The sequence below is a fragment of the Tachyglossus aculeatus genome, chromosome X2 (assembly GCF_015852505.1).
Source record: "Tachyglossus aculeatus isolate mTacAcu1 chromosome X2, mTacAcu1.pri, whole genome shotgun sequence".
Classification (NCBI taxonomy): domain Eukaryota; kingdom Metazoa; phylum Chordata; class Mammalia; order Monotremata; family Tachyglossidae; genus Tachyglossus; species Tachyglossus aculeatus.
In genome coordinates this window covers 10456717-10467544 of record NC_052100.1, presented here as the reverse complement: position 1 = coordinate 10467544, position 10828 = coordinate 10456717, and the positions used below count along the sequence as shown (strand labels likewise).

Below are 10828 nucleotides of genomic sequence, written 5' to 3'. Positions count from 1 at the left end.
TCCTCCACCTCCACCTGGAGCCCCTGACCAGGCAAGGAGGGAACCATGGGGAGGAGATGACGGACAGCCCAACCCCTGGTCCTGGGGAAGGAGCTGGTTTTGGAGAGAAGAAAACAAAATGACAAGGGCCACCAGACGGTTTCACTTATTTTATTTGTAGTGTACTAGATTGGGGGGCAGAAGTTTTCAAACCCTTCCAACCCCATCTTTAAAAAGAACAGGAGGCCCAGACCGAGTTTGGGAGGGCCCAGGCAACCAGTTCCCAGAGCGGGGACCGCCCTTCCATTAAAAAACCCAGTGGAATCCCTGAACTTCCCCTACTGAGCCCACTCCACCTTAGTTAGGGTGCAGCTACCTGGGGAGTGGGCTCTGCTCAGTTCACCCTTTGCTGCCTGTAAGGAATCTTACAGGCGCCAGGAAGGGTTAGCCGGGGGCCTCAGTGCTTCTCGCCAAGCCGGAGGAGCAGAGGATGGGTTCGGGCAAGGGGCCCCCGGCGGGCATTTGTAGCAAGCCGTTGCTGGGCCAGGAAAGACTGGGCGTGGGGGGGGGCCGGGGGCACGTTCTTCTGTGGCCCGCTGCTGCAGCGCCATCCCCTGGAGGGGAAGGGGAGAATATCAGTGGAGCTGGACTCCCCAGGGGTCCTGACCCCGTGTCCTCCTGTCACCTGTGCTAATAATAATGTTGGTATTTGTTAAGCTCGGCTCAGCAGAGTCATCCTCCACTCACCATGTTGTACCAGGCACTGATGATGAGCTTCTCCTCCTGTTCCCGCTGAGACTTGCTCTTCTCAAAGTCAGTCTGAGATGAGAAAGGTTTAGGAGGTGGAAAGGAAGAATGTGTGTGAGGGAGAGAAGAGAGTGAATTTGTGTGTGTGTGTGTGTGTGTGTGTGTAGGGGGGGGGTCCCCTAGATGGGACCTAACCCTACTTGGCGAGTAAATCAGGGGGGCTCAGAGTGATGTTCCCTTAACACTCCCAACCCAGGGCGTAAGTCAGGGGGCAGACTCACTTCCAAATGGTGGATCTTGATGTCCTTCTCCTGCAATTGGGTCTTGAGTGCCTGGATCTCCAGTGGCACCTTGACTGGGTGCTGGCGGGGTTCCAAGGTCTGGAAGACCTGGGTTGGGTGCAGAGCCCTGGCATTTAGTCTGAATCCTCCTGGCCAAATTACTACAGATGGAGGGGTCCATGGGGCCTAAGAGCTAGGTGTCTGGGACCTGCCAGCAGAGCATCTGACCAAAAGGGTTAGTTAACACCTGCCCACACCCCAAACCTGACAAAGTCAATCTAGACGGAATGAAAAAAGCTGAATCCACCCATCTGTCTCAGGCAGGGAGATCGCCACCCACACCCACTCCTCTGAGCACCCCCAAACTCACTGTCTGCGACCTTTCCACATAACGCCGGTATCGCTCTTCCATGGCTCGTAAGTCTTCATCCTTCTGCTGCAGACTCTGCTGCAGCTCTCCAATCTTCTTGACCACTAAGGGGTGGGGAAGCACCTTGACAGGGGCCCAGGGTCAGAGGTGACAACAGCCGGCCTAGATTGGGCTCTAGGCCTGGGAAATGAAGCAGGGAGGGAGGCTCCGAAGAATGAAGGAAGGGGAGAGGGGAAAGGAAACTTACTGCTGTTATCCACCCGGGGCTCCAGATCCTCAATGTATTCCCGCTTTCTCTGCAGCTCTGAATGCGCTTCATGCAGCTTCTCCCTGGAAATGCACACAGGGGAGGGAGCTCACAGCCAGGCCCCCAGCCTGGGGAACCCCCTCAGCCCGAGAACCCTCAGTGTCCCAGACTCACAGATGCTCCTCCAGCTTCCGCTTCAGGAGGGAGGACTGCAGAAGAGAGGATAAGAGATGAGGCCAAGGTCCTGGATACCGGACTCTGACCTCTCCCAGCTCTCATCCTCCCCCAGCTTTCCCAGCAGACCCCCATCTCCGCCACCGCAACCTAGGGCACAGCAGCCCCATGCAGAGTGTGCAAGGCCAGAGCTCCTGAGCTGGGTACTCACAATGGCCTAGTGGTCAAATCAGGTGGCAGTCAGAGAAAGAAAGAGAAATAGGGAAGGAGTTAGTGAGGGTGTTGAGGGAGGCCAGGGACACAGACCACGGTCTGCAGGCTGGGCAGGAGAGCAGAAGCTTAACGGCTGCCTCTCTCTGTAGTCGGTAAGCTCCTTGTGGGCAGGGGAGGTGCCTACCAACTCTGTTCTACTGTACTCGCCAAAGAGCTTAGTACAGTGCTCTGCCCACAGTAAACGCTCAATAAATACCACCGATTGATTCAGGCCAGGCTTAGCCCGGGGGCAGGCACTGGCAGGTGGCAACTTCCAGAGACTGTCCCCTGCCAAGCACTGAAAAGCGTTTCCTGGCACGTCGCGATCCATCCAATGGGTAAGACCTGCTGGGAACCCCACCATGTATCCCTCGGATGAGGGTGGGTGTGATGTGGCCCAGATGGGCGTGGACAAAAAGAAGCAGGCAAACCCTCCCTGACCCTGGGGGGAAGAGATGCTGCCGAGGAGGGAGACTGGGAGGGAGCAGCTCCGTTCCACAGTGAGGGAGGGATCTGGGGTGGGGTGGCAGCACCCACGAGGAGTCCAGGTGACTCTAGGTCGTGTTGGACTGGTCACCCAGGGGCACCCTTGGAAACAGGCACTCACATCTTCCGCCTTGCTGCCCTGATCTTGCAGTGCTTTCTGCAGCTCCTCCACCTGTGCCCGCAGCTCTGCCATCTGCTGCTGGTTCAGCCTGGGGCATGGAGGGGGTAGTGGGAAGAGATCGTGGCTCAGGATCCCACTCCCTGGTTGTGCAGGGCCCCCTCCCACCCTCCCTTGGATCATCTGGCCCCAAGTACCTGTGCTGGGTCTCCAGTCCGTGCTTTGCCCGATTTGCCTCCTCTAGCTGCGCCTGCAGCTCTTCTTGCCGCTCACGGTCGGCGGCCTCCTGCACGCATAGCCGTTTATTCTCCAACTGCAGCCTCATGATTGTTTCCCTTGGTCAAGGGGAGGAGAAGGCGGCTATTGCGGGGGGCACTCAACCTCCACTGAGGTCTAGTCGACAAGATGTGACCACAGAGAGTCGGAGTGGGGAGCAGGGGCAGCCTGGCTCTCGGGTAGGAGACGTGGTCCTGAGTGGCACCCAGGAATCTCCCACAGCTCCCTCCTCTGGGGCACTACAGCTCCCAACCCTAGGTGGGCTCCGCCCCGAGTCCGGGCGCATATACGTACTTGAGCTCAGCAGGCAGGATCTCTGCAGCCAGGTTGTCCATGGACGAAGATGTTCGCTCCAGCAAGGAATCTGGGGTCCGGAAGCCAGTCAGGCAGGCCCAGCCCTGGCACTGAACCCTCAGGCTTGCCCATTTCTCCATCCCCGCACACCAGACAAGGGCCCTCTTACAGCCCAGCTGAGCAGATAAGGCAGCATCCACGAACGAAGGGTGCTTTCACCTTTCACCCCACCTGGGGGATGGGGCGCACAAAGGCCACCTGAGACACCCTCACCAGCTCCCCCAGCCCATGCCAACTCACCCGCCTGGCTCAGGCACTTCTGCTGCACCTGGGCACAGCGCAGCTCCTCATTGGCCTCACGCAGGGAGTCCCGCTCAGCAATGAGCCGCTGGGGAGGCATGCGGGGGTCAAGGGGGTCTTCTGTGGCCCAAAAGGGCCAACAGAGCAGGCAGGATATGGTTAAGAAGCAGGACTCTGGGGTTCTGCCCTGCTGCGGCGCTCAGAAGGAGGCACTGCTTCCTCTCTGGAACTCAGTTTCCCTCACCTCTGAGGGAGGGCATAGATTTGGGCGGCAATAGGGGAGGCGCCGCAAACCCTGATTTTCCATGAGGGGAGGGGGAAGGGCTCGGTGGGAAAAACCAAGGAGGAGATGACCGGCACACACCTCCTTTTCCTTGGTAACCGCCTCATACTTCTCCTCCAGGGTCCGACACTCAAACTGCCACTTCTCAGCCTTCATAGCCTCTTCCCTGTGCCGCCCGGCCAACTCCTGCACCTAGCAGGGGAGGCAGAGGGGACTGTGGAACCTGGGAACCCACCCTAAGTACCATCCCCTCTCCCCGCCCCCAGTCACGGCTTCCCCATTTCCCGTGTATTCTCCTCGTCCCTGTCAAAGCTGAAATTCCGGGGCCTAGCCCTCGCCGGCCTCTATGGGTATGGGGCTTGTGCCTAATCTGGCTTCTCCTTGACTCCGGCCCTTTAACGGGATGCCCAAGGGAGCCTGGGACAGGGTGGGAGAATGGGGGGGGGCAGGGACGGGACAAGACCTCCCTCAGATACACAAGCCAAGACCCACCTCTGCGTGCCCTGTTTTGGTCCAGCCAGGTTCCCTTATTTCCCCCACCCCGACCCTCACCTGTCTCTTGTGAGTCTCCAGCTGGGACCGCAAGAGGCCCGTCCGGCGTAGCTCCTCCTCCAGCTCACAGGTGCGCTGTAGATGGCCCGTGTTCCTCTCCTCCAGCAGCCGCACCTGCCGCCTCAGCTCACCCAGCTCCTCCAACCGGCGGCGGGCCGAGCTCAGGGTCGCCTCCAGTCGCCCCACCTTGTCCGACGAATGCCTGGTGGGTTGGGAGGGGTTAGGGGTTGGCCAGGACCCTGAGACCCCAGACGTCCCCGCCACCCGGCGGACCCTCTCCGCCCGCCACCCCTCACCGGAGTACATCCATCTCGTCCTTGAGGGCCTGAGCCTCCTGAGCCAGACTCATCAGCTGATGGTTCCGCTGCTGCAGGTCAACCACCTCACGTTCCAGTTCCTCGCAGCGGAGACGATCGTCCTCTTTCCCGCTCTCCAGCCTGGAGGGATGGGGAGGCCATACTCACCAGGTCTAAGTCAGTGAGTTCCCAGAGCCAGTCCCTCTTTCCCCCTCAGCACCCAGTCACTTCCCCGCCCCTCCCCGCCATCCTTCAGCTTTCCGCATGGCTCCCAGGCTCGGCCCGAGGCATCCTGGCCCCCCCAGCCCCACCCCACCTGAAGTTCTCTTCCTGCAGCTGCTCCAGCTGAGACTGCAGCAGCAGCAGCTTAGTGGTGACACCTGCAGCCTCAGGCCCATCCAGGTGATTTCTCTGCTCCCGGAGGGCCCTATTCTCCTGGGCCAGGCTCTGTTTCTCCTCAGTCAGCAGGGACAACTGTGAAGGGGTGGGGCGGGGGCAGGGAGAAACCCAGACTCAGATGCCAGCAGGACAGATGGCAGCTACACGGCTTCTGTCCCCACTCCCGGCTCACCTCCCCCCACCCTCCCTTCAGCCCAGGGGCCCAGGTTATACCAGGGCAAGCACATGGTTAGTGTGCTTGAGGCCTTGGGGAGCAAAGGGTTAAGTACAAGGTTAATAAGAACTGGGACAGGGTAGAATCTTTTTTCTGCCCCAGTACCCTCCTTGAGCTGGCATGGACCCCGGGGCACTACCCCACTTTAGAGGGGAAAGAGAGGGAGAAGCCAGAATAACACGGGTCAGCAGGCAGGAAGGGAGTCCAGAGCTTCTCCCTCTGAAACCCAACTACAGTTTGGCCTAGACCTCCAGGATGAGGGGGTCGGGGAAGAGGGAGTTCACATCGCACAGCCCAGTGGGAAAACTAGGGGCCAGGGGCCAGGGCAGGGAACACAGCTTGACTCCCTCACATCCTTTCCCAACCTCCCTTACTAGGGGCCAAAGCCTCGGAGGTTGGGGGGAGGGTGGGGGCGAAGAAAAGAATGAGAGAGGGAGGTGAGTTAGAGCCAGACTCAGGCACGTGCTCATGCAAGGGGTGTCCCCCCATTAACACAGGCAAGCAAGCAGAAAGCCAGCACGGCGGGGACCCCGAGGCGGCGACAGGCTGAACCGCACCCGCACACACTCACCCCGCCGCAATCCAGCCCAGGGCCACAGCTGCCCAACAACCTTCCAGAGCAAATGTGGATGTGGGCAACAGGAAGAGGGGGGCAATTATGGGGCACGGGGGTAGAGGGGACAAGGAAGTTGTGGGTGATATGGGGGCTTCCATGCCCCAGGGACCAAACTTCTCTTGGGTCCTCCAGGACAGGTGATTTGGACACAGAACAGCAGTTCCTGCCTTGGGGTGGGAAGGGTGGGGAGGACAGTCAGAGTCAGGGTCTACTGCACACCAGCTAGAATGCAAGAACCCAGGAGGGCCTTGCTCCCCCCACCTCCCCTCCCACTCATCCCCAAACCATGGAGCATCACACACCAGAACAGACATCCCTGACCTCATGCATTTGGAAACACCAAGCTAAAGGAACCCGGGACAGGGCAAGGGAGTGGCTGCTCCCACCTGTTGCTCCAGGTCATGGCAACGCTGCCGTACATCGTCTGTCTCCCCGAGCTCCTCACTTAGAAAATAATATCTGCGGGACTGGGGAGAGCAGGGAAAAAAGATTTTGTGGTGGTGGGGGGGAGGGGGAACTGTGGGGCTCAAGAAGCCAAGACTAGGCCCTGCAACCTCCTCCCGTAAAATTTCCCAGGAAATCTGGGGCCATCCAATTTTTGATCCCACATCTCTGGGCTAATGGGCAGACCCTCCAGCCACCTCTCACTGGGTACCTGACTATCAAAGTTGCCATAGGTCTCAGCAGTCAGGGGGTCTGTGCTGTCCTTCATCATGAGCTGGAGGAAGTAGAAGAGTTGAAAGTATTACGAGGCACAGTTGTTTTTCTTTTTTAAATGGCATTTGTTAAACACTTACTGTGTATCAAGCACTATTCTAAATCCTGGGGTAGAGACAAGTTAGGCTGGCTATGGCCCCTTTCCCACATGGGGCTCACAGTCAAGTAGGGTCTGGGGGAGATACAAGGTAATCAAGTTGTCCCACGTGGGACTCACAGTCTTAATTCCCATTTTACAGTTGAGGAAACTGAGGCACAGAGAATTTAAGTGATTTGCCTGAGGTCACACAGGAGGAGCTGGCATTAGAACCCAAGTCCTCTGGCTCCCAGGCCCATGTTTTTTCCACTAGGCCTGGCTGTTTCCCTACACAACTCACAATTCTTCCCCCATCCAACTCACAGTGCCATAAACTGAGGGCCAGAAGCCTAGAGACACCCCCTAAAAGTTGGTAGAATACAGTTCCCTCAGTCCTCAGGCCCCAGAAGGGGCAGGAGGAGCCTCACTCCCAGGTCCATACATTCTCCCTTTGCTCACCTCCTGAATTGCTGTCATCACTACATGCTGCACAGATTCCTCCAAGGTCATGATCCTCTGAATGTGCTCTTGGAGGAGAGAGAGATGGGGTAGGCATTGGGAATCCCCTCTTACTTTCCCAGGGAGAGGGGATGGAAAGAGAGAGAGGGACAGACACACACGAAGAGAGCCCCTCCACAGGGGTGAGACCCTCCTCTGCTACAGGGGAAAACCTTCTCCTTCCCACCTCTCACCTTGCTTCTTTTCACAGCTGATGGCACAGCCTAACACCAGTTGCAGCAGCTTCCCCAGCTCGGCAGCATCCGAAAACTCGCCAATGAGATTCACATCTGGAAGATGCTGATCACACACCTGGTGCCCCAGGATCTGCGGTGGAGGGTATAAAACAGAGGCAAGGTAAACCAGGGACAGAGAGTCGAGGGTTAGTTATGCCAATTCCATGAGTCAATAACCACACTAGGGACTGTACCTTCAATCCACCCTATCTCCTGTGCCCACTCACACCTACTGCCCAGGGGCACCTTCCTCTCCCCTGACCTGCTCCCAAAGAAGGGGGAAAAAATCACTCACATCCTGGGAATACTCCACCACACTCTGCAGCACTTTCTTCAAGTTGCTCACCTGCCAAGGAGGAGGGCAGCCAGAGTGATTTGGAGCTCCCTGGGATCCTGTCTCCCAGGCCACCTTTCCCTCCCCTGGTTCCATTCCTGACAGGGAGCCCGAGAAGGGGCGAGAGGCCCACTGGCTGGAGCAGGGACCCCTTGACCCTCTTCCCATGGAGATGAAGCCCCTGCCTTCCCAGCACCTTCAGCCGCCAGTTGTCGCTGGTATCATCCTTGATCCGCAGGAGCCAGGCCTCATTGAACCAGGAGGGGTCTCTGGGGGAGTGGAATGGGAAGAAAATCATCTGGAGCCCCCAGCCCTGACCTCCATAATAATAATAATTATGGTATTTGTTAAGCGCTTACTATATGCCAAGTACTGTTCTAAGGGCTGGGGTAGATACAAGGTAATCAGGTTGTCCTATGTGGAATTCACAGTCTTAATCCCCATTTTACAGATGAGGTAATTGAGGCACAGAGAAGTTAAGTGACTTGCCCAAGGTCACACAGCAGACAAGTGGCAGAGCTGGGATTAGAACCCACGTCCTCTGACTCCCAACCCCGTGCTCTTGCCGCTAGACCACGCTGCTTCTCATCCCAGCATACCAACTACTTGGCCTCTAGTGGGTATCTGGCTCCCGTGGCCCTTTTCCAAGGGTTTAGAACAGTGTGTCACACTCCGTAGGGAATCAAATCCCATTCCTCTAGAAACACCCGGATGGCCCCCAGCGAACCACTCCCCCCAAATGCTTTAGGCAGCAAGATTTTGAAATCAGGTAAAGGCGAAGGTCCCACCCGTGATGGAATAAATTCCAGTCCCACTCACATCTGGTGCAAAACATGGGCGATCGTGACCCCACTACTCAGGTCCTGGTGGGTAGTTCTGGGAGTTGGCACATTGAACGTCTGCAACTAAAGCCAGGGAGTGGAGGCAAGAGAGTTAGAGCCTGGGAATCCGAGAACAGTGTGTTAGGGCCTGGGAAACTGAGAACAGTCTGCCTCTCCCTGCAAAACACAGGCAGGCACACAAACTCTCATTCACTCAAACACTCACTCACTCCCCCCACCCCGGCCTGGGACAGCAAACACCCTCCCAGGGGAGGGGCAGAGAGTCAGGTTACCTAGATTCTGGGGCAGTCGTCGGTGTGTGTGTGGGGGTCCCCTTCCCACCTCCAGGTTTTTGAAACTGGGCCTAGGGCCTCCAAACCTTTGCACACTCACCCAGGCTCCACCATACACGTTCCCCCTCTCCAAAAACACACACCCACCCCCGACTTCCCCAAGGTCGGAGCAGGTTGTCACGAGCCAGGTAAGAGCCACCTCCTCCAACACTGGGCGGGGGGGCCGGAGTGCCTCGACTTGCAGTTGGCAAGGAAGCTGCTGGGAGCAAGCGCCCTTCCCTGATAGGAAGTCAGGAACGCTGACTTCACCTGGGAAGGCCCAGTTCCAGCAGCCCCCCAGGGGAGTGGGGTGCCTTCCCGGATCGGGGCGCCACGGCAGCTCTCGGGGGCAAAGTCGAGAGTCTTCAGTCGACGCGGTCCCCGCCCCAACCCCGCCGAGAGAATTAGGAGGTTGGCGGGGGGGTGCAACCTCGCACAAAAGCCCCCGGGATCGTTCTTTGAATTGTTAACCCCGTCAATGTTTAGCTCTCCCTGCCTCGGCCCCCCTGGACTCCAAGCTGTGACTCTGCGGACTGGGCCGGTTAGGAGAGGCCCCGAGCCCCCGGCCGGAGAGCGGGGCAGGGTCTGCGGGCAAACCGGGGGTGGGGGCGCCATACGACCCCCGTCCTCGGCCCCGCCGGCTCCTTACCCAGGTCAGCAGGGACCCGCACAACGCGACCTTGTCCACGTCCATGGTCCCGACTCCGGCCGCTTCCAGGCCCCGCTAACCCGAGGGAAACGGGGGGAAGGGGGCGGAGGCAGGGAAGTCACCCCGCCCCCCTGACGCCAAACAGCCTCCACGTGACCGCTCCCTCTCTACCATCTTGGAGCGGACCTGCCCGTTGCCATGGAGCCGAAGCCGGAGGATGTCGCCGTGCAGCCTTGCGACTCTGCAGCCGTCGGCCACTTCTCTCCAGGGAGTCATTTTGTTTCGTTCACTGTCTGGCCATTTTTACTCCGGGGAAGAAGGTTAAACACGCCCCCTGCCTCTCTCATTCCAGGGTCTCTCAATGCATCCGTCCATGCTACATCGTCATAACAATAATGATGACGATGGTACTTATTAAGTGCTTCTTATGTGCCAAGCACTGTTCTAAGCGCTGGGGGGAATACAGGATGATCAGGTTGTCCCACATGGGGCTCACAGTCTTAATCCCCATTTTCCAGATGAGGGAACTGAGGACCAGTGAAGTGACTTGCCCAAAGTCAGACAGCAGACAAGTGGCAGAACCGGGATTAGAAACTAGGTCCTTCTGACTCCTAGGCCGTGCTTTATCCACTAGGCCTTATTTACTTCTCTATTTGTTAAGCATTTACTGTGTACTAAGTAATAATAATAATGATGGTATTTAGTACTGTACTATAGTACAATAGTCTTACACTGTACTAAATTCTGGAGTAGATACAGGATAACCCCGGCGCTTAGGACAGTGCCTGGCATACAGTGCTCAAAAAATACCACAATTATTATTATTATTATCAGGTCGGACACAGTCCCTGTCCCATATGGGATTCACGGTCTAAGGGGGAGGGAGAACAGGCTTTTAACCCCCATTTTACAGATGAGGATACTGAGGAAACAAAAGTTAAATGACTTAGTCAAGGCCACACGGCCCATCTCTTTAGCACATTTTCTCTCAATCTCTAGTATCTCTCACATGCTGGAGAACAGCTGCTCCTCCACAGAAGGGCTCATCACACATGCCCTCTCTCATTCTCCACTAGCCCTCAGTCTTCTCCTGATTTAATTGGAATATCTTCTCTGGCCTGTCTTCCAGTTGGCTGACTCAGCTCCTGCACCCAGAGGCATGAGCCAGATGTTGAAGGCTGTGGACAGGAAGAACTCAGAAATTGGTTTTTATAGAGTATTTGTTAAACACTTACTCTGGTAGATACAAACCACTCAGGTTGGACACAGTTCCTGTCCCGC

The 10828-nt window shown here is 57.2% G+C and overlaps 1 protein-coding gene across 1 annotated transcript; it reads right to left on the bottom strand.

The window, feature by feature from the left end:
- Positions 1-134: 134 nt before the first annotated feature.
- On the bottom strand, positions 135-9633 carry HOOK2 (hook microtubule tethering protein 2). The gene is given in 24 exon segments (XM_038771206.1): positions 135-547; positions 549-593; positions 727-798; positions 1008-1115; positions 1378-1481; positions 1625-1707; positions 1799-1833; positions 2010-2015; positions 2658-2745; positions 2852-2989; positions 3225-3294; positions 3525-3612; positions 3889-3999; positions 4360-4561; positions 4656-4796; positions 4972-5129; positions 6271-6351; positions 6540-6602; positions 7137-7204; positions 7370-7502; positions 7707-7757; positions 7942-8014; positions 8565-8650; positions 9548-9633. Coding segments are annotated over 24 exon segments (2160 nt in total). The 5' UTR covers positions 9593-9633; the 3' UTR covers positions 135-436.
- Positions 9634-10828: the final 1195 nt, after the last annotated feature.